General features: G+C 39.1%; 1 protein-coding gene across 3 annotated transcripts in view; it reads left to right on the forward strand.

Annotated features, from left to right (window-relative positions):
* klhl4 (kelch-like family member 4) overlaps positions 1 to 4,775 on the forward strand; it is a 55,321-nt gene extending 50,546 nt beyond the window's left edge. For all 3 annotated transcript variants that reach the window (XM_061787411.1, XM_061787408.1, XM_061787410.1), the window contains exons 9-11: positions 308 to 520; positions 2,388 to 2,559; positions 2,845 to 4,775. In XM_061787411.1, the coding sequence (XP_061643395.1) occupies positions 308 to 520; positions 2,388 to 2,559; positions 2,845 to 2,904 (445 nt within the window). In that variant the 3' untranslated portion in view covers positions 2,905 to 4,775. The remainder of the gene's footprint in view (positions 1 to 307; positions 521 to 2,387; positions 2,560 to 2,844) is intronic.
* The last annotated feature ends 20,362 nt before the right edge of the window (positions 4,776 to 25,137 follow it).

Consider the following 25,137-nt stretch of genomic DNA (forward strand, 5'->3'; position numbering starts at 1 on the left):
TGGCCCTGTGAGGCAAATTTGAAATCTGATTGGTCAAAGAGACATTCCCCTTGCTAACAGTTCAAGTTGCATGGGCCAGTACAACTGATTCTGAAGGCCCTGGGGAGATAAGATTGGCATGGCAGCACATGGATGGCGCTAGAGACTGTTGGGAATAAATTATAAATTGAACAAACATTGGATTATTTAGGTTGTAAATGTAAATCAGTAAATCAGGTCTTGCGAGCCTGGATGGCTCACCACTGATTTATATACAATTCAGTTTTGAAGATATACTGTTGACCCATTGTCCTGTTCAATTTCCCAGATTGTTTGCAGTAGGTGGCCGGGATGGCAGCTCGTGTCTGAGGTCGATGGAGTGCTTCGATCCTCACACCAACAAGTGGAGCATGTGCGCCCCCATGGCCAAGAGGCGGGGGGGAGTGGGTGTGGCCACCTACAACAACTTCCTGTATGCTGTGGGCGGACACGACGCCCCGGCTTCCAACCACTGCTCCCGACTCTCAGATTGTGTTGAAAGGTGGGACACAGAATTTTCCTCCGGGGAACATGCACAAAAAATGTTACATAAGCACATTTTGGATTGCTTCCAAAATGTGTGCGAGGAATTCACTCATGGGTGTGGACACTGATGAATTTCTCACTGGAACATAAGATCATCTGTATCTTCAGACTGATGATGCTCCTGAGATCATGTTTTCCATCAATTCATTTATGTCAAGGAGTCTAGCACCACCTGGTGGCCTCAATAGGCACGTACTTAAAGTACAGTACAGCACGGTACAGTAGTTGTAATTCCATGCTCACTTCCTCTTAAATAATCTGCACAATATTTATACTTGTATTTAATACCATCTATGCATGTGATATTATATGTAAAATAAATAAATAAAAGTCGTGAATAAATAAATGTTAGGAAAATTAGGTGTTGAAAAAGTGAAGTTAACGTTTCAACATCAGTCTAGTTTTTGTTGCGGAGCACATAACAGCTATAAATTGTCTTTTTGTTATTGGTTGATTTGGTTATCCATTTGCCGTGCACAAATACAGACTAATAATTTGTATGCATTATTTTCTGCTGGACTGACTTTGCACTTTGAACATCCATTAATCATCTTGATCGTTAATTATAACCCATTAAATGCTTGAGTGGTTTCCACAAATTGGGAAAGTAATTAAATAACTGTTTTATGCAACAAATGCTTGCGTAATTTTTTACTTTAACCAATTTATAAAAATATGTATGCGTATTTGTGGTCTAACACACAACACTACATATAAAATACAAGCAGAGTGGCATTTTTGAATTAATATTTTTCGTATTATTATTGCACCAGCAATTTGAAATCAGAGTCAGTCAGCAACATGTCACATGCTGTGACTTTAATCCCCCATAAAACCAACTATCAATATTACATGAAAGACAATTTCCCTCATCATAGTGTTGACTAATTAGACCCGTTTTTTGGCCCATCGTCTGCCAGCTGGTCTTCCAAGAGTTTTGCTTTTTGCTAAAAGAAAAGGCCCATTAGCGAATGCTAAGGCTTCCGTGATTAAGGGGACACAAGCGAATTACGTTTGCCAACGACGGCAAAGGGATTAATAAAGCATTATTAAGCATAATTCTCTTCAGTTACTGATGGTGTAGTGGTACATTCGCCTGACTTTGGTGCAGGTGGGTTCAATTCCCACGCAGAGACAATTTGAGTGTGAATGGTCGTCTGTCTCTATCTGTAACCTGGCTGTGACTGGCTGCGGTGTAGTCCGCCGGCTCCAGAACCCTACGACCCTGAACAGAATAAGCGGTATTGAAAATGGATGGATGGATAACTGTTCATTCACGAGAATTCAGTGGAATAAAGTACTTTGCTGATACTACTCGTTGAGGCCAATAAGTTTGCATGTTGATATTATTATTTTTTTAATAGTAAATACAAACAATGTAAGCAATGTCCTGTACAAACATGTCGAACTTTGGTCAGTTCAGAAAAGTTTCTTACCATGATATGATGCCATTATGTGATACTATTGATATAACAATGAATATATTAGACCAGTGGTTCTGAAACATTTTCCGCCAAGGACCACCTCAAAAAATACTTGGCTCTCTAAGTACCACCATAATTCCGAACATTAACAGCAGCGTAGCAAGCCTGAGTTATCATCCAAAATGAGGCAGAGGTTTATTCCAAAAAGTATATATTACATTATTTTAAGGCACCGTAATATTATGCTGAGTTTGACCATCAACAGTGGGCTTTAATTCAGCAAATTAAAAAATGCAAACAAATAATGATTGATTTAAAATGTATTGGGGTGTATTTTTGGGGTAGTGGTCAGTGTAATCTGTCACCTCTCTTAGTAAATAAAACACATGTTGATTTCAGGTATGACCCCAAGACGGATACCTGGACCACTGTGTCCTCTCTCAGTGTTCCTCGGGATGCGGTGGGCGTTTGCCTGCTGGGTGACAGGCTGTATGCTGTGGGCGGATATGATGGGCAATCTTACCTTAACACTGTTGAGTCGTACGATGCGCAGAACAATGACTGGACTAAGGTACTGCACTTGTGTTGCACCAAGCATGTCCATATTGCCGCCTTAACAATAGTCACACCAAGATCTGCACAAACAATTATGTGGCTATAAAGATAAGTAGAATACATACCTATGTACTGTGTGTATTACATACCTGTACAAATCAACTTCCTTTTTTTTTTTTTTTGCTTGCTTTTATTTTCCAACAATGCTTTTCTAACCCTTTTTCAATCACGCCCGAGGCATAGGGACTATTTGGAATCCTCAAATGAGAAACTGTATGTTAACCTATTTTTCGTTCTGCAGGAGGTCCCACTAAACATCGGCAGGGCAGGTGCCTGCGTGGTGGTGGTGAAACTGCCGTGAGCGCTTTTTGTCCCACGCCTGCCTGATATAAACAAATGAAGAAGAGCGGACCACCAAAACAACGAGGATGCCCCCTCTGAGACACACTTGTTTTTATACTTTCAGCTTTCTAGATTTTTGAAGCCTCTCCCCCGTCATTGCCGCACATGTGGGCCCACTGGGGAGGACCGGCTCGCAAACTGGAATGTGCATTCTTGAGATTCTCAACTGATCAACAGTTTTCATACACTTGGCCAGGCTGTAGCAAATCAGCGCCAACATGTTGATCTATTGCTTTGTTATTTGGGTTTTACAAAAAAGCTCTATGTGAGACTCTACATTTTGGTCACATTATCTGAACAACAGATTTATACATCCACATTTTCCTATGGTTGTCATCTCAACCTGTACATTTTTGGGCTACTTATTTCCCTTTACAGCCACTCAAAAAAAACTCACTGTGAATAATGAGAAGATAATAAGGTAACCAAGTTTTGAGGTGGCTAATGTATCAAAATATGTTGTTTCTTATCGAACCAGTAGCGTTACACAACACCAAAGTAATTTGCTTGTCCTTCGAAGTCTTGCGGATTGAATAAAGGTTTACACAATTGTGAATTACACAAGATATATCATATTGATACCTCACATTGCTACAATTCTGCTTTAAGCTGTGTGCTCAGATCACTGCAGTTGTTATTTCTGATTTCTTTTATGTGCGCAAAGCGAATGATATTGAGTTTACTGTGTGTTCTGAACTCCTGTACATGCCTTCTAGGGTCACATAGAGCGTCAGCACATATTATCCAATTTTATGACCCAATATCCAAGGCGTGATTGCTAAAAATGTGTTTTTTTTAAATTACAGTTTTTTTTATATATTCCGCTCATAAGAATTAAATGACTTGAGAACAATTTCTAACTGTTATATTAATATGCTTCCTAGAGCGAATGTTACTTTCTATGTTTTTAATCATGACTTTGTACAGCATATTAGCGTCCGAATATAATCATGTTCAAATCCATGTTTAGAGATTTGAGGAAACAAATGAAACATAGAAGCTATTATGTCAGGATTGTCTGCAATTTTCTTCCCAGTGCAGCAATTTATAAACCAAGCATGAGTGTCTCAACAACAGAGTGAGGACCAACTTCTCCTGCTTATCTCCTTTCCCCCGCTCATTATTTACCCTTCAAATTGTTTTCAAAGCTCCTCCACAAACAACCTCCTCAAGATTGCTGGAAATTGATTTTGCATACAAAATACTCTTTTCTGTGTCAACAAAAGAAAATGGAAATGTTTGATACAGGAACTTGTCGGTCTTATCAAATACACAAACTATCGACAGAAACGGAACTAAAAACATTGTCACAAGCCATGACTCAACTGGTGTCTATTATTTCCCCTTTCTATTTAATGTCTTAATGAATTAAGGACTGTAATGTTGATTAATACATCCCAGCATATTATAACAATCACTCTGCAGGCCAATATGTCCTCTTGGGGCTGTGAGAAAAATAGAGATGGTATCAGGCCTATCTAATTGGAGACTAATTAAGTGTTATGATGACATCTATGCTTTAGAAATATTAATCTTTGAGACTGAGGAAAGTCATTGCTCAAACAACCCAATGTGTTGAATTCTGTTAATTGGTTGAGGTTGAATTTGAAATATGCGTGGAATATAACTACATAAATACCTTGTGTCTCAATGGTAGCTCCGTATTCACACAAAAGCATATATTTTTTTATGATCATAGACTGTTCTGTGAATTTTTACCACACATTATAAAAATGTAGTGTGTTGACATCATGAAAGAGACAACAGCCATTCCCTAAAACAAGTGACGTATGCAGGATATAATAAAGGTTTAATAATGTTTACTAGCTATATAGTCTTTGTGTGAGTTCAGTGAGTTACTCATTCAGACAAGAAAAATGTTTTCCACCACTCAAGTCTGAAATTTGGATTCAAGGTGTTAGAACTAAGGATAAGGAATTTTACTCATTCATTATTACACACCGCCAAGGAGATTCTGAGAAACAGCTCATTGGGCTATTTGCAAGAACCCAGTGAAAACACTGCTACACACACACTGGACCAGATTAAAATAATGGATGTGAGCTGAAACATGTGAATCCTCAAAGATGATTTAAATGTAGGCTGAGAGAGTTTGTCAGTGGGCAGAGACAGACAGACTGATAATGTGCAGGGGCGTGCAGAGACCTTTGGAGGCGCAGGTGCTCAAAGTTAAGAGGGGGGCACATTGGAACGAGAGTTTGAAACGCCTTAGCATAGCGTTGCAGGCTATTCATGAAAAGAGAATAAGAAAAGACAATTGCCTTAGGGGCAGCACGAATTGCAGTTTCTAGCAGACGTGCGCATCATTTGCTTTGTTGTTCATCGGAATGATAACAAACCCACCAATTAGTATTTGGTGCGCAAATTACACCCATTTTGTGGTCATATATGAGCACTGTGCGTGTCACAACTATATTGTGGCCAAAATAAAATTCCCATGTCATGCCTGGAGTTCTGTACATGTTAGTGGATGTATTCTCTAGAACTGTTTTTATTTTGAATGAAACACAATTCAGATATTGATTTTAGAAGGTGGTCCACCTCACATTCTCCATTCACGGCATAGCATTGCTTCTCTGCCCTTAATTAATTTGCAATTATATAGATTTGTTTTTTTTACAGTGTAAAGTTAGACACATTAATTAAGCACCTTCTGCAAGACAGTGAATAAAATATTCCAACAGTACCATCATGACACTCCTGAGCTGGACTGAATTTACGAAGCCATTATCATAAAAGGAAAATGCATTCATGAAAATTGCACTTCTATTGAGTTCAAATACATTGAAGTTAAATCACAACTGGCCAGATAATCAACTGTCCAATGATGACACAAGATGGAAAGAAAGTGACAAGAAATCGAACCACTTTTCAAATCGTCAAATGTTTAGTCAAATTGGACTACTTCCGGGTTTCCTTATTCCTCTGTCAAAGCAAACAAGTTACCTTTTTCTTTTAAGCAAAACAAGAAACTCTTGGATTTCTGCTTTTGGAAACATTATCGACATTATTGCCTATTTTCTGACATGTTTGGAGTCAAACATGTGAGACGGTGGACGACTGGTTAGCACATCCGCCTCACAGTTCTGAGGACCCAGGTTCAAATCCGGCCTCACCTGTGTCAAGTTTGCATGTTCTCCCCCGTGCCTGCGTGGGGTTTCTCTGTGCATTCCAGTTTCCTCCCACATCACAAAAAGACTCAAAATTGCCCGTAGGTGTGAAGATGAGTGGTTGTTTGTTTATATGTGCCCTGCGATTGGCTGGCGCCCAGTTCAAGGTGTACTCTCACACCTCTCACACAAAGATAGCTGAGGATAAGCGCTGTGGAAAATGGATGGATGGATGGAATCAACATATGAGGCAAGGATCAATAACTTTACAAACAATGTTCCATACATATGTGCAAATTGGTGAGTGGCATTGTTTATTACATTTGAATAGCTAGCAAGCAAGCTCATACAATATACTGTAGCTAACAATATCAGTCTTTCATCAAGGCTGCCATTTGACTTTATAACACATTGTGTCTCAAAATGCTAACTTTTGATTTGGAAGGTCTGGACTGGTCACACAGACATCTCCACTCCACATTATACCTCCTAACGTTCACTTGACCTATTCGTTTGTTATACATTGTCTACTACAACATGTAAAAGAGTTACTCAACTTACTTGGCTTTTTCGTCCAACATTTGATTAGTATGATTGTTTGTGTGTAAGACACGGCATATGGTGCGTTCATGAGTAGCTTGGAAATAAGTATTATAATATTTAAAAAAAAAGATTGTAATAGTTTCAGTGGCTGTAAAGTTGTGTTATTGTGTATGAGTAAGTGATAGCAGGGGAAATATTCCGTTTTGCCTTGTTTTCTTGCTCGGTTACTGCGCCTGTGATTGTTGAAATTGGTCTGCCTGATAAACGTGAATCTTACTTGTGGATGAGCAGCTCAGGCAGCCATGCGGAGAGACTCGCCAGAGCCCCTCCCCTCTCACATGAACTCTATCTTTATTCAAACGTATATAACTTTAAGTCCTTAACAAATCATAACTTAATACGTTTTTCCCCCAACACTTTTATATTAGATTTTATTGACGAAAGACCCCAGACAGACGTTTAAAAAAAAATGGGGGGAGGAGGGGGGAGGGCCATCAAGGGGCAAAAAGGGTAGGTGCCGAAAGCCACGATTTCCCTTGACATTTGCAAACAATGATTTATGACAATCTATACATCACAGAAGCATAGATAAAGCTCCAGAACCATAAATTATGGTACAGTATGTGCATACTGTATTTGTGGCGCACACCAGCTGACGTTTAGAGGGTTTTAGGCATTGTAGCTACAAGAGGACGAGGAGTGTAAAATCTGAGTGGATTGACTACCCGCTTTGAGCATGATTAATCATGTAAAACACTGAATACATATAATAAAATCGAGAAGAAGCAAAGAAGGGAATATAGTCATTGTATTTGAGCAACAGTAACTGTTCACACTGTGCTATTATATTGTATATAAAAAATACTAAATATTTAAAAAAGATTGTATTTTTTATTTTTTTTTAAATGTTTTAATTTTAGTCATTATGTGCCATTAAAAGACACACTAATGCAGGGGCGGTGCCGGAGCGCGCTAGGGTTGCTATAGCCCACTTCACTGGAACACTCATAGAGAAATTGTGTGATTCATGGATTTATTATGGCTGCGAATGGGACAATCTCGACACCATAGTCTCGAACAACCGCACGCACGCACAGACAAACACAAACTCCATCCCAAGGCAAAGCACCGCCTCTGCCGTCATGCATTTATGAAGTGTGATTATTAAAAGGTGCACGGATTCAACCGGATTATCCCGCGAGGGTTCTGCCCTGCAACATTTACAATGGTGGAGGATTACATTACGATCACTCATTAATAGAGCACGCTCCTTCATGGTGACATGATCATATCATAACTGGCCGAGAGAGGGCGCTGTTGCACCGCACAGAGCGTCACGCTTGTCCACGAAGCACATCACGGCGCCGCAATTATTAAAACAACCGTCAAGTGACATTAAGAAAGCCAAGGACGAATACTTGAGCTAATCACCCTGCAGAAATATTAAAATGATGAAATGACAGGAAATTGGAAGCTGAGGTGTCCCCTCTCTTTTCTTTTAAATGAACATCTTGCTGAGATATTAAGGAGACGCTTCCTACAAGCGAAATGACTCGAGAGATGATTTGTCAGATTTTCAAGGGATGGTGGTATCACAGACTTTTAAACAATCGTGTGTAATTGCTTGACAAAAGCAGACAGATCGTTCTATTTTGGATCTCTCTTCCCAGACTTCTTTTAAATAACTCTTTTGTCTCTGCCTCTCAGTTTATTTATTCTGTGTGACAGTGAGCTGCCGGGATGAAACGTGATGTGACAAATGGGCAACAAGGCACCGTGATTTGCAAGCTGTTTTATATTCATACTTGGTCTTGCAAGGATTTTTATTCATACAGCAGTTTTTTTTTTTTTTTTTTAACTTGGAAGAAATTAAACAATATCCATGTAGTGAAAACATAGCCAGCTGCTTAATAGTGGGATATTTGCGAAATGAACATTAACTTGTTTTATCTATTTAAATATTTAATAAGGGAAATTAACTGGCTATGAGTTTTCCGTTAAACCTGGAAGAATTTCAAGTAAGGAAACTGGAATTAAAATAATCGGTTCCAGAGTCAATCTGGAACTGTTGTTCACTGTACAGGCAATGTTTTAAGTAACATCTTTTACTGTTATACAAAAGTAAAAATAAGTTAAAGTGGAGTGTTTGCGATAAAAAAAAAAAAAGGCAATGCAAAGCAAGGCAAGTTTATTTATAACTCAATGTGTTTTACATGATTAAAACATTTAAATCAAAGGCCCAAAACACAGTACAGAAAATAAAAAAACAGATAACTAAAATGACTAAAAGAACGCACAGTGCAAGAAAAAGATTTTTAAAAATGCTCTAAAATTCTCATGGTGCTAATTGGCGGCATGAGAAAAGATGCAAATTGTAAGCATCTGAAAAATGAAATGAGAGGAAAAATACTTTTTGTCATGTTAATTAAAACTATCAGTATGACGTGGCAGTAGTATATTATTAGTAAAATGATCTATGCAAAGAATCCTCCCTCTTTGGCACCATCTTGGGCTTAAAATTTGATTTGAAAGAAACTACTGCACCCGAGGGAAAACAACCAATCAAAGACAGAAGGCGTGATTGACAAGGTAACAATCGCTTGCTCTTTTATTTGCTGGCATACTCATAGAGTGCACACCCCCACAGCCTTGCACTGACCTGTTACCTTGGGCTTCAGGAGCTTTGCTTAAAATATGGTGGAATATCCACCCACAAAAAAGAAAAGGCATCATGCTGAAAAAGAAGCTGTGTATGTCGGTACAGTAAAATCTAAAATAAATGCTGTGCAGAGGTTGGAGTACCCGAAGAAAACCTCCGCAAGCACGAGGAGACTGTACAAACCCCACATAGAAAAGCCAGAGCCGAGATTCGAACCCCAAACCTCAAAGCTGTGAAACAGATATGCTAACTACTAGTCTTCCATGCTGCCCTGTTCCATTCTTCTTTAGTAATAATGTAAACCTATTGTTGTTTTAGCCACCACGGAACAGCCAGCATAAACACTTTCTATCTATCTATCTATCTATCTATCTATCTATCTATCTATCTATCTATCTATCTATCTATCTATCTATCTATCTATCTATCTATCTATCTATCTCACAACATCGGAACATGGTGGACTGGTCGCCAGCCAATCTCAGGGCATATATAGACCAACAGATATTCACACACATTCGCAGCTACGGACAATTTAGTCTTCTTGTTTTTGGAATGTGGGAGGAGGCTGGAGTATCCGCAGAAAACCCATGTGAGCACACGGAGAACGTGCAATCTCCACTCTGTAAAGCCGGAGCATGGATTCGAACACCCCACTTCAAAACTGTGAGGCACTGTGCTAACCCCTCGCTCATCGTGCCACATTTCATTTGACATGTGACAATTATTTAATAAAAGATAACCCCGGGTTTGCTTATATATCGTTGTTTGACCATTTAACCTTTGCATTTGTGTGCAACTTTAGAGACACATTTCTCCCCCCGAATCTAAAAGCTCCAAAGAGCACTCCAGAAGGAAAAAATATTTATACAGTATGTCAATTTTTTTTTTTACTGCATGTAGGGGATCATCTTCATCGCAGGGACAAAAGACAAGGTAGATCCTTTTACAAGTGCTTCAACAACTTGTCAACTTCCAAAAAGATTTTCTTGTCATGCTAGCGTAAGTAAGCCCATTAACACAGCACTTTTGACGTGCAGCAGTGGAGCAATGTCAGGAAAGATTCTGTATGTTTGCCTCTTCTCTTTTTGTCTGCTGGCAAATTGATATTTTTTTTGGGGGCGGGGGGGTGACTGCATTCAGAGATTTTTAGTATCACCCAGGCATTCAAAATGCATGCTCTTGTTTTGTCAACGATTGAAATGGGTTCAGGGACTAAAAAAGCACTTCCAGACTTAAGGCTGTACTTACAACGATAAAGTAGGTTGCAGACCTTTCATGAGTCCACGTACAAAGAATGACGGTTGCGTTTCTTGGCTGATCAAAGGCGACGGACGAGTTCAGTAGAACATTCCTCCCTCCATCTTTCCCCCTCGGAAGCCTGCCTCCATCTAATGATAGTTGAATTCATTGTCATCTCATTATCTTTGAAGAGGGGCAAGATCATTCCCGTATGAGTGGGCACCATGTCTCTTGCCATCAGACGGGCCGCGGGATTGCCGAAACGCGTTCTCATCTCATTACGTCGAGTGAGAGATTTCAGACACGTCCCATCTGCCCAACACTTTCCACGCACATGCCGTCATGCTTGAGCCACACGGGCCGATACGGAAATGCTGCGCATGGTCCATCAGCAACAGGGAGAGAGGCTGGTATCATGAGCAGGCTGGGACACTAAATCACTGCATTTTTAAAGTCACTCTCAGTGAGAGAAAATCTTCTAACAGTGGGTGGGCTAAAGAGCTCTTGACATGCATCAATAATTTTGCAACACATGGGGCAAATAAAATGGTTGGTAATGTTCCTGCAACTGAAGGGCCCCTTGTTTGATTGCATCAATGGACATAGGGATATGGGTACACTTGCATCCCTCTCATCGCAGACGTACCCTTGAGCAAAGCACACCCCAGTTGCTGGACAGCAGCCCACTGCTACAAGTGTCACTAACTAATGATGTGTGCTTGCTTTGTCCACCGCGTAATGGGTTAAATACAGAGATCATATTTCGAGTAATGTATCTTAATGTCTGCGATTGGCTGGCAACCAGTTCAGGGTGTAACCCGCCTCCTGCCCGATGACAGCTGGGATAGGCTCCAGGACGCCCGCGACCCTAGTGAGGAGAAGCGGCTCAGAAAATGGATGGATGGATGGTATCTTAATGTCAATGAATGATCTCAATCTTGCAAATAATGTCCTTATTTAACATTCCAGTAACTTTCTCTAAATGGAGGTGTCATATTTTCCCCAATGTGCAAGCAGAGAAACATTTTAAGATGTCTTATGCTAAACATGAAAAAAAATAAAATAAAATTAAAAAAAAACATCTAGTCATGCTATTCAATTGTGGATTGATGCTATTTTCTGCCATCTCAAAATTTTATAATGTTTAAAATGTACTGTAAACTGCATTTTGATTCCCAAGAGTGATAAGCATCATGCCTTTTTTTTTTTTTTTTGGGGCACAGTGCGTCATATTATTTCAACCGATCACTTTTCAAGCAGTATTGTAAACAAGCCAACATGGTGGCACCTTGAAAACATGGAACCACATGATTTAGCTTTTGAAAACACAAATATGTACTTTGGACGGCTCTGCGGAGCAAATTATATTTTCAGCAGGCAGCAGATGATGTAGGTTAAATATAGTGAACGATGAACGGCATTCAGATGGATTCCAGAGGTGGGGTGTGTGTTTATATGCTCCGAGTCCCTCTACTTCCTTCATTTCCACCAAGTAGCACGCCCTAGCCTTGACATTTAGCTGGTCATGTCTCACGCCATTCTCATTTAGCGGCTCCATCCCAAGGATTATTATTGCATTATTTACAGCGCTTACTCATGTGGGGTTCACTTGGGGTTTTCTAGTGTGCTTATAGACCAGCTCCTTACGTAAAGTGCCTTGATAACCTCTGCTGCTCTATATAAATGAAAATGACTTAACTTGACAATTTCCGTAGGATGCAAGTGTATTTTGTTAAAGTAATTTGGGGAATTTAGTAAGATGTTATTATCACATGAAATTCTCAGCATGTTCTTCTGTTTAAAAAGTAGGCTTTACACGATCAGGATTTTTGGGGCCGATCACCGATCAGCGAGTTGAAAAAAACAATAACCGATCACCAATCTGATCACAAGATGGAAGAATGTGTCTATTTAAATGACCTGTTCATTTACTGTATATACTTGTGTACTTAATTGCTCCAAAAATTATATTTACAATAAATAATGTATCTTTGTTCCTCTATTTATGCCAGTGAGGCATAGTGACAGACAGAACAAATGATAAATGGTTTTCTATTAGATGGCAGGAAGTACCTACAGTAATTAATGTATTCACTTTTTGTGACATTTTTGTTTGTTGGTGTTCCGTGAGATTTTTCAATTGTAAAATATGTTCCTTGGCTCCATAAAGGTTGGAAATCACTGCACTAGTCAGATCGTGTATTCTAATCAGTCAAGTCAAACCAACATTACATGACAGAAATAATGGGTGCTAACTTACTGTAAATTACTTTATTTTTAATTAAATTAATTCACCCACACCGAAACTTTAGAGCATGATTCGACAGAACGTTCATGGTACCACTAGCTTGCTATGCTACATAACGTTTTGTTGCCTGCTTGCGAGCCGTGTCATATTCAAAGTACGTGAACATACCTCAAGCAAGCCTTAAATGAACATCCTCTCCTGTCCTGAGCACCGGTGACCACCAACACACGTTTTTTCCCATTTTGTCCTTATAATACAAAGTCGGCGCGCTCCACTCTTGTTGTCATCACCACGAGTGTATCCGGTCGCATTTGAGTTGACAAGATAAGGCCCAATGATCGTAAAAAACAGGATGCGGTGGTATCGGAATAAAAGATTTTATTGCAGTAGTCTGACATAGTACAATAGTACAAACCTTAGTCCATGTTCATGGTTGCTTGAATCTGGATCATGTTGTTTGTGTGAGATTTGAGGAACAAAGGAAAACAAAACAAAAAGCATCCATCATTTCAATGATTCTGACTTCGAAGACGTCCAAAAACAACATAAAAGGAAGGTAAGCTGCTTGTGAATGAGTAGTTCCTGTACAGTATGTACTGTACTGTAGCCTGCATGTAGCACCTGTCTCATATTATGTTCTACAGCTAAAAATACACATTGCGACACAACAGTGTCCGCTCAGGCCTCGGGCAGGCTAGTTCTCTGTCTGTTCACAGATTAGTTTTTTTCCAAACGTTAACCATATCAGTTTTGAAGTAATCGTAGACCAGGGCAACAAATGAAGTGATCAAAATAATAGTTTTACATTTCTCTGTCCACACCAGCTATGTAGTGAACTAGTTGGGACACAAAGTAAATGTAAAAAAAAAATACTCTGGTTATTGTTCCATTTTCAGAAGTGGGAGTGGGCTTGAGTAGAGATGTCCACGTAAAATTTGGCGACGATTGATCACAGTTTTCGGACATGAAACGACATTAAGTTTTTTCTGTATAATGAGCAACTACAGTATGGCGAGGAAAAGGCTTATCCATAATACCGGGGTTATCGTTTTGATATTTTCAGAGGTTGAAGTCGGCATGAACAGAGATGTACACACACGTTTAGCAGTTTGCGGACTTTCAGCGACATTAAGCTCATGGTAATGTTTTAGACCGTCTTGCCAAGGGGACTTCAGTTCTGTCTATGACATCACACCAAGACATGGCGACGAATGGATTGATATTATTGGAAATGACTTACAGTTTCATTTTCTTGAGCAAAAAATACATAAAGACAATTTGTTAGTGAAATATAGGCCATCAGGATGCTATAGTTCTTCAAGAGCGTTTATGAGCGTCTTCATTTGTTCCAGAACACTGGTGGAACACAAATTTTGGCCCGGAATTCAAACAAATTTTTCCCATAGGGAATGATGCAAATGTGAATAATAATCTATCTATCTATCTATCTATCTATCTATCTATCTATCTATCTATCTATCTATCTATCTATCTATCTATCTATCTATCTATCTATCTATCTATCTATCTATCTATCTATCTATCTATCTATCTATCTATCTATCTATCTTCTTTTTCAGGGTCAAAAGATGGTCAGCATTTGGATAGCTGGGATAGCTAAAAAAGTTGAAGTCTATCCGAGCTGAGTAGAAACAGGCAACAATTCACAATCACACCTACGACTGTTTCAGAGGAAAGTGGACTAGTGTACTTGGATAGAACCCACACGACCACGAGGAGGACATACAGTACATTTGAGATGCAATTGAGATTGAGATTCCAAATGTCCTGCAATCAGGCAACTGTCCAAACCACTGCTGCCCACTGCGTAAGGGTTTCAATAATATGCTAGATGCAGATGCCAGTTATGGTGAAATGAATGTTAAAGTGCATTTATGACAATAAAAGATGTGGGAGATTGTCTCATTGGGGGTTTCAACTCTAAACAGGTGCACGCCACCACCCAAACATAAAAGTGGCTGGAAGGCTTTTTCTGTTTCCTCCTTACAAGTGAAAATAGTTTAAAAAATAAATAAATAAAAAAATAAAACCTTTCTGCGGTTCTTCACAATTTTCCAATTTGCAAATCCTCCCTAAGGGTAAAGAAACCGCACGGACAGCGAAACATTAAAGAATCTGATGCAATGTCACCGCAAACGCAGAGAACCTCAACATGACACACTCAGACAAAAAACACATTCGATTCTTCCTTTTTACTGTTTTTAATTTGCATTCTCCACAACATTAAGACAAAAAGTAAGTGAAGTGTCTTTATGTCAGTTTTTGTGTTGCTATTTTAATTCACCCAATTAGCATCCACACTCTGAAGCAATTGTTAAAAAAAAAAAACATTGCTTCCAGCTACTGGTCCAAACAGACGTCATGGGGCAATTGCTGAAACATCTTAGGGTGGACACAATAAACTGAAACTTCTCCACTCATCTGCATGACACACGTCAAATCAAAATGAATCCAGTCATGGTTTTACCAGCTTTGAATTCATGCATGAGGAAGCCTGTCAGGGGTGAGACGACAAGGATGAGGATGCTAGCTTTCTGAGTGTTTGTCAAGATTTTACATCGTATCTCCTCGGCTACTTGTTTGAAGCCAGTCATCTGCTTTCTCGCAGATTGCTGCCAACACGCTTGAGAATCCAGGTTCAACATTTGTGGAGCTCTCATAAGAACGAATGCAATTAGGACGCTTTTGTGGCTGTAACGCATCCCTTTGCGTGCAGCCAACATTTTCATTTTAATGGGCCTCAACATACTTTAATACCAACTTGTCGATCAGTATTTTCTTTATTTTATGCTAAACCACTGATATCAATATTTTCATGCAGCAGTTCTGCTTCTTTGAAAGGCTAGGAATTCTAAAGAAGCAGAACTAAAAGCATACCTTTGAAGGAAGTTTTGACGTCAAAAGAATAATGAGGAAACAGAAACCTGCAAGCAGAAGACGACAATCTGTACAAAATATGTACATTTTGTACATTTTCCTCATTCTTCTGCTCAAAGTGTCTTTCCATTATGTGGTATTAAGCGAACATCATGCCCACTTAAATATAATAAAAGTTTTACACTTGAAGGACACACAATATATTGTACATTTACCATCTCTCTTTTTCAGATTTATCTGTGCAATGAAAGGTTGAAAAATGCGTACAATTGTACCGGCTGTATGCCTCTCACCCTGTGTCATCCCTCTCAGCACATTACTGCTGTCCCTGCAATACACGTGTATGGATCGCCTCCAGGACTAAACTGCTTCTTTTGTCAAACATGACTTCTCGCCCTACCCTGCTATTGTTGGTAAAGATGAACGGCCCTCGATAATTAAAGGTGTGGACCATAAATTTTGCAGCAAGGAAAGTTACTGTCGGTGCTTTTCAGCAAGGAGGTGAACACTGCACTGTCTGCATTTGGCATACTGAGATGGAATCAAAGGAATGTTGCAAGAGCCTAGGCGTAATTTACGGGGGCGGGGGTGGGTCCACGGGGGACACGTACCACTAGAGCAGTGGTGGGCAAACTACGGCCCGTGGGCCACATCCGGCCCTTTTTTTTCATTTCAATCCGGCCCACCAAAGATTGGTACAGAATCGCCCATATCATACCAAAACCATGACTACATTCATTTGACCTTGCCCTGTAATGCCAAGTGCTTCCACCAGGTTGTGCTGTAATGCCCATTAGTTCCACCAGGTTGTGCTGTAATGCCCAGTGGTTCCAACAGGTAGCGCAGTAGGTACAGTGATACAGTGATACATTGACTTGGCTTTGGCTGTTCTGTTTTTACTCTGCTACTGCTCTGAACCCTTCTTCAACCATGAATGGGCCAAATAAATGCTGATTGCTGAGTGTTTAATATGGAATGGACTACTAAATACTTTTTCACTGAAGTCCAGTCAAAGGCTGTATGTCTAATTTTTTAAGAAACCATTGTGGTTTTACAGGAATGTAACATCAGTTGTCACTTTTCTACCAAACGTGCTGATTATGCTAACAGCCAATAAACGCAAGAACTGATGGCTACAGCTCAGCGGTTAAAATCAAGCTTGCAGGCTCAGCAAAACACCTTTATCTGACAAACTGCCATCCAAGATTCAGTCACACAAGACCCTGAAACAGCACCACGGGAGCTGCAGATGGAACTGATTGATCTCCAATGTGATACTGTCTTAAAAGAGTTCAACTCTCAAACTGGATAAGTTTTATGCTTCAGACAGACAAATTTCCAAAATCCGGAAGTTGGCACAGAGGCTGCTGGTGATGTTTGGCTCTACATGTGTGTGAACAGACTTTTAGTGTGATGAACACCAACAAAACATCCTACAGACCCCAGCTGAGTGATGAACACTTCAGTTCTGAGAATTGCCACAACAAAACTAACACCAGACTTTGATGCACTGGAAAAAAAAGGTGATCAACAAAACAACACTGTTCCCATTAAAATTAAATCTTAGTATTATATTAACACAACAATACCTTTTTTTGTTTGTTTATTTTTGATATGTCAGCATCTGGTCCTGGCTTGGCCCGCCTGTCAAATTTTAAAAGTCAGTGTGGCCCCACAGCCAAAATGTTTGCCCACCCCTTCACTAGAAGAAGCCCACACCATACCACACTTTGAGAACCACTGCTCTGAACTGTTGTGTTATACATACAGTAATTGTCCTACATGTGACCCTTAAAGTATGCCAGATTGATGTATTTAAATTTGAAAAAAATAAAATAAAAATCTGTCATCACATACACCCCTGAAACACACACACGTACACAAATATTTGCCCCACTCACACACACACACACACACACACACACACACACACACTAAAAACCACACTAGTTACGCTATTGTGCGAGAGTACATGTTAACTGCCCCGTGTGCCTTGGGCCAGCTGCAGTTTTACACATCCTTAATCCTGTACACACTAATACAAATGATTATATCAGTAACAGCAGTATCTTGAATTGTAATAATAAGAAAAGAACTACCACAAACAAAACAAAAGCAACCTAAAAAAAAACACATAGACCTATATTATATACATATAAATGTATTTATTGTCCCAAATAATAAAAATAATAATAATAATTGTCGTAATGGTTGCATCTAAATCCATATTGGGTATTGGTGACTAAGCTTTAGCTGTTTTCATATTACTGGGAACTTGACCAGTTCGTAATGATATAGTAAAAGTGTATATCAGTGGTTGGATATCCCATGTATTAACGTTTTTCTCTTTTTCGCGTGTATTTCATTATAATCAGTGGTTTTGCATTTATTAACAATATTTATAATCTCTCTTACATCAACCATCTCAAGAAACATTGTCATAGGGTTTCATTCTATTAATTTTACATTTTGTGTTTCTGGATTTTTTTCCAGCTAGTTCAGGTCCAATATTTACAAAATATTCATTGAATATATTAACTATACCATCCAAAATATTTTGAGTTTTTTGAAAACATATTATCAATTCAAGTCGCATTACGGGTTGTGATTCTGCAGGGTCCCATAATTTGGGGATGCAAGCCAATACCATAGAGAGTAGGAATAAATTCATCAGTCTTTTTGTACTTGTTTAACAAATCTACTATATTGAAATCACCACCGATAAACCTAATTATATGATTTGTAGTTGAAAAATGTTCATCCAACAAGTTTTTAAATGTATCTACAGTATATTCGAACCTGGTATTCTATATATGAAACTTACAGTGATATTTGCTTATTTGCTATGTTTATCTCAATTGTTATACATTCAATTAAAACTATGTTCAATTCTGACATAACTTGACCTGACCTCAATGCCAAGAGACTAACATTTACACTTCATGGCTATTTTGTGTAAAAAAAATTAAAACAAATTACAAAAAAACATAAAATAATAATAATAACAATTGGCTTGTGATTGTGCTTGGTTTAACAGCATCATTACAAAACAAAAAGGGGAAAAAATCAAGAAAAAATGTCAGACAGGCCAGCTGTTACTGGTCTTAGACCAATCAGTTGCTTATAAAAAAAAAAAAAAAGTCAAATTTGAGAGCAACTTCAGCAATGATGAGTTAGAGATCATGGAATTGGACCAAAGCATTGTATCTGGGCATTACTATGATATACAGTGATGTATTAACAGGCTATACAGTGGTACCTTGACTTTAGAATTTAATTTGTGCAAAAAATGAGATCGTAACTCAATTTACTTGTGAATGCGTGAGACATGGGATGCTGGGCGAACGTTAGGGCTGCATATCTAAAGTTTGCTCAAATCTTAAATTTTGGCACAAACACACAAAGAAAAACTAAATGACCGGGCGACGGCTCATAACTCGGAAAACCTGTAAATCTTCTTAGATTTTTCATGCAATTTCTAGGGAATATTTAATTTTTTTTAAATTCTGTTTATGACTCCCTCACGGGATTAAAAAGCGTATCTCTCTCTCTCTCTCTCTCCATCTTTGAATGATTTTGCCATTAAGAGGCACGTATACAGTATAATGTTTAACCCGAAATGTTAGTAATACAGTTAAGGTTGATAATAGCTAAGGCTTTTAAGGTCAGATCGATAACCAATGTTGGCAAGTGTCGTGCAATTTTAATTGTTCTCTTAAACTTTATGAATGACTGTGCTGTATGAGTGTAAGAACCTCAATCATTTTGATTGATGAGGCAGCTGATGTCAAAAGGTCAAATCACTTAGTACATGTCCACCCTGACCTCTCTGCTAGTCACAATTCTCAACTGTTGTCAAATTCACACAGCCATTGAGATGATTAGATGCCTGGTGTCTCGGGTGTTCTGCCGACAGATCTCCCCTTGTCGTCCCAAGAGCAAGGTGGAAATGCTGAGGAGACAGAGCTTTTGTTGTTGCAGCCGCCAAACTCTGGAATGAACTTCCCCTCCAAGTTAGACTAGCTCCCACTCTCCTTATCTTTTTAAATCATGTTTAAAAACCCATTTGTTCTCCAGAACACTTTCCGACTGTATGAGACTTGGCAGTGTGCGGTATAATTTTGTGATTTTATTTTTGTTTTTGTAAACTGTGTTTTTTATGTCTTGCGTTTTATGGTTTTGGTGTTGTTTCTTAAAGTTTTAGATTTTATATCTACTGAGGTACACCACTTTGGTCAACTCTGTTGTTTGTAAATGTGCTTTATAAATAAATTGGATTGGGGGTTTAACATCGCACAGTGCTGACATCCTGTCACCGTCCTGCCTCTGTTTCACCTCTGATACGTCGACCCTCCAACGCGGACAGTTTTGATTGTCAGACCACTTAAGCAGTTTGCGTTGTGTCGTGTCAGTAAAGTGGCCTTTTTGCGAAATTACACACAAACCTGTCACAGTGGAAGCCTGGGAAATGACAGCAAAAAAATAAATGAACGTTTAGGCAATTCATTCACAATTGTATGAGATCACTTAGTCTCAGAGGTTTAATAGAGGGATGAAATCAATTTTGTGTTTGAGATCAGTGGAGAGTCAAATTTGGGTTGTCTTGGAATTACCTAGGGGGTTATTCTGGGGGAGTATCACCAAATTATCCAAAATCAACACATTGTATCTTACAGACTAAGCTTGACTAATTGACTAACTAATTAATTTTTAAGCCAGAGACGCAATGTGAAATCGTATTTGAAAGTTAATATTGCATATTATTGTTCAATAATCATTTACAACCAATTTACTTCAATATCCAACAACAGTGTTTAAATTCAAGATGAATAAATTGGAAGAGACAACAGACAGTCAGAATTTAAATGCTAACAAAAGATTAGCATTGAGTCAAACTTTAACATGTGGCAAAGTTAAAACCAGTCCTGCACAAAAATACCAAAGTCATGTTAACAACAATGCTAAAGCTAACACAACATGACAGTTGTTCAGGATGATCCACTTAGAGCTAAGATTTCTCTTGTAATGCAAAATGCGTTCCTTTTACGACAAGCCAGGGAAACAGCCTCAACATAATTTTGAAGCTCTTATTTTAAGCTCAATATATCACACATTGTAGCTTTATGCTGTTCAGGTTGGGGTAAATAAGGAAAAAGATAATGCTCTCTCAAAATTAAAGCAGAACTGAAAACCCCCTAACTTTTACAACAAGCAAACATATTGAAACACTTTACGAATCCAAGGAACGTCTCGGCAGGCAAGTGGGAACGCAGCAGAAATAAGGAGATACCTTTCCAGTATGTAAAGTGTGACGCGTTATCGTTTTTCATATAATTTTAAATCGCTTCAAATCCTTCAAGAAAGTAAATGAAAGAAAAAGAAAGGTTAGGTGAGTTACTTTTTACCTCTAAGTATCGTCTCTCTTGACAATACAGATGTGACACACACAAGTGCAATGAAATGACAGCTACGTGATAAGAAAATTTAAGTTCTAAAGTCTTACAATATGCAAGTGCAGTGAAGTGTTATTGCAATAATACTACTGCCACAGCATTTCTGCTGTAGGCTAGTTTATAATTACCTATGAGATGAGATCTGAGCAGAGACACACTAGGGTTGATTTAATAAATTTTAGAACATTTTGCTTCTTGCTTAACCCCGGGCAATCAGAATCACACAGGCGAAAACCCACACTGTGTTTTGCCACGAGGCTTCCCCACGGTAGACGAAATTCGAACCTTTCTTATCCTCCTATAGCCTGGTGCCTGCATCTGAGGACCCATGTATGCAGATAACAACTTCAAAAGAGTAATTCTTGTCTTACTACAAAGTCTCTGCAAGAAAACCCATGTCTTTTGTCACACAGCCTGTAGCTTGGTAAAAAGTCTTCCCTTCAAATTCATCCTGAGGCTCATGCTTGCCTCATACCCCTGTTGGACCTGCTGCGGCATTGAATAATTTAGGCGGTAAATGAACATGGTAAAATCTGTATTTTACCATGGAATGGCGTTTGGAGGAAGAATACACATTAGGTTGGCTACCATGAAGCCCCCAATATTGATTGAGTAACCAGGTTAGTGCATCATATTTTTACACAACTTATCAGGGGAGGCGTCCATGGGACACAGTAGAGTAAGAAAGTCAGGACATAGAAAACCCAAGCCGTGAACGTCACCTTTTTTATTGTCTTCATTGTAATATTCCGACTCTCGTGCAGCATGGCTGCAGTGTGTCGCAGAGCAGGAAGTCTTGCATAAAGACTGCGCTTCCCAGCAAGCCTCAAGATTTTCAACAGACTTGCCAGAAGGATGGAAGCACTGCTGCTTCCAGTCTCATGTGTGGCATGTTAAGCAATGGTAATCTGCTGCAGTGCAGACAATAAATTCCGCCGCATAACTAAGCGTCGCCATGACATCGTAGTGTACCTGTACAGAATAAGATATCAGTGCATGGAGGTAGGGGGCCCCGCTGCAGAGCAAATACGGATCACTGATGTGGACACAAAAGACACAAAAAGGAGAATATTTGATTACCACTCGCTACTTGTTCACACTTTGTATTAAAGTGCATGTGCAATACCCCAGAGCTGAGCCCTCATCTGGTCAACAGGCGATTGATCTGTGCCTAGCAAAAATCGAGCTCGCTGCAATGACAAATCTGAAGGACTGGGCTGTCTTCGTAGTTCCCCCAAAGCTTAACAGAGTGCCATGCGGACTGACGCAATGCTTAAACACTGGATAACTTGAGTGCACCAGCAGAAGCCGCTTTTGTCAGAGCAAAGAAAAGAAAGAAGGGGAGAGTCAGACGGAAGGACTCAAAGGGCCTGATTACCGCATATCATCTCGAATAAAACTTGTACCGTGTAAATCTCCAGTGAGATCCCAACACTGCACGAGCACGATAACAGAGAGGAAAAGCTCTTTCTGTCAGAGCTTGCAATGGAAAGTGATCATCTTCGAAACGTTCACGGCAGTTATTTGACAAGCTAAAAGCCATTATGGGAAGACCCTGTGGCAAAGCATAATCCCCAACTAAGAAATTGTATTTGCAGAAAAGAAACACACCAAAGTTTTGCTGTGCTAAATGTGAGGATTTGCCATATTTCTTCCTTCCTGCATTTTTCATCAAAGATTGGTGTTTTTTTTTAACGTTTCACTTCTTCCACATACTGGACTGAAGGATGGTTTCCAATAGGGAAGCATAGTAACCTTTTATAAAATACTTTGCATAGATATTACTCATTACAAATAGCAAGGGCACATTTTTACATGAGACAGCAATCTTCCAAATGTAACGACAAATGCTAAATCAGATGCAGTGGAACCATTAATGAGATTTTTACCCTTTTGTGCTAATCCATTTGTATGAATCCTTGCGTAAATGGGATTGGCACCCTTTGGCATGCACTAATTATTCCGAATATTTAGAGGCGCATTTATTCACAAAAAAGATGTCAGGGTTTTTCATGCAAATGGTAGAGTTGTGAAAGCATACCATTAGGACTGAATAAGAATAAAAAATATTTAAATTTAAAAAAATAATAAAATAAGGAGCTACATGTCAGGTAGATGCATTTTAAAAATCACATACACATTATTATTATTATGATATCCAATGAGGTTATTTAAATACCATTACAGTGCACGTTTAAATGGATCCATGGGTAGATTTTAAAACCAATTGCTCACATATGCAAGCCTTACAATTCAGAGACACAGCAGCCTTTACTTACCAACCAACCCACATGATATTTATTTGGTAAAACTGTAATTAAAAAGGCGATTGAGAGAAAAATAATCAATAATGAAATTGGATCAGTTTCCTAAAAGATCTCACAAGAGTAATTCCTTTGCAGTATCTTTATTATTGCATGGCACCAAAATCAATTTGAGTTTTATAGAAAATCATGTCGTACGTCTTACGGGATTTAAATGTCAATGAAAAGTGTTTGCCCTATATGATTTTCCGAGGGGGGAACATATGTCACACTCCTCGTTACATGCAATATAATACTAAATAAAATAATTATTTGGAGAAAAATAGCTCCAATATGCTGCAGCCCAGAAATACCTTAGAACTGGTGGCTGCTATCCAACATTCATGGTCAATTTTCTCTTTCAATTCTGATCACAAGCCAATTTGTTGCGGCCCACACAAACCCTCTTTCACTATGCATGACACTCTAATACTCTCGGCCCTCATGGACAAAACGCATAGCGGAGAGCCAGAGGCATTTCATTTCATGCTCTGCCTCCTCAACCCCAGATGTTCACCTCCAAAACATCTCCAGAAAAAGGTAGGGCTTAATGACCTGCAAATTCCCCCAAGCCCAGGTAGTGAAATGCAATCCCCGTATAATTTTAATTGTCAAATCTGGATGGAAATCAAATGGTAATGTGCTGTAATGTGCTGTGTGCATGTAAAGTTTTCAAGTCATAGTGAAATTTGTGTGCAGTGTGGTCAAAGGTGAGGGGGCCCTTCTCCTCTTGACAATGTCCTCATATTAATAGTAGATTGCACTGTGTGTAATAAATGGTTTGGTGATGTCATAGCATCTGGCAAATAAAGCAGAGACATGCAGTAGGCCCCTTTGAATGCACAATGGTGCCATGTAGGTCTACCGTATATACAATTCAATCTGACAGGGTGCCTATTAGAAGCTATAAAGTTGCTCAACTGTTGTTGATAAGATACCCTCAATAACCCTCCCTTCCCACATAGACCACCCCCTCCCCCCGCCCCCCAAACTCCACTAACACACCTTAATTGATGTGCTTAACATAGCGCAGTTTATGTATCTGAATTTATTGTACATGCTTGTTGTGTTTTGTCTTTCAAATGTATTTACGGTGCCAGACACCACTGGCTAATAGCTTTTGATGAGTAACTAAACAAGCTCGCTGTCTGCTGTAAGATGCTGTTGTACATTAAAGAGACCTAAGTGTACTCCAAGTGTCGGTATGCAGATCTTACACACGGCACAGTGAAGCAAGCTAATATTAGTGGCTGCTACAGTAATTAAGTCACAACATTATTTCAGTCTGTTATTTCCTGTTTTTTATTTATCCTCTGCTGCCCTTCACATTGAATTTCATTTCAATGTCCTCTAAGCATGGTTCATTTCTTGCATACTGCATATAGAACACGTCACCACGAGATCACCACTCGTTAAAGGATTTGTGGGGCACAGCACTTGTGTGCCCTTGCAGAACACACACAGCAGCGATAGAAGAGGAAGAGCTGACAAAAAAGCTCCAAAACAATAAAGGATCATGAAAAAAAAAGTTTATTCCCTCACATAAATACCCAATTCAATCAGAATTGTATTACAGAGTATAAGAACCTTTTTACCCGCAAAATGACCCACCATTGAGTGGGGATGGATGGCTGGTTTACCTTGTTTTCACTATTTTACTTTAGCTAAGACTCAAACTGTAAAGAGTGATGGTTTTGCAACACGAGCAAGTGTTT

This window comes from Phyllopteryx taeniolatus, chromosome 10, assembly GCF_024500385.1.
Source record: "Phyllopteryx taeniolatus isolate TA_2022b chromosome 10, UOR_Ptae_1.2, whole genome shotgun sequence".
Lineage (NCBI taxonomy): Eukaryota > Metazoa > Chordata > Actinopteri > Syngnathiformes > Syngnathidae > Phyllopteryx > Phyllopteryx taeniolatus.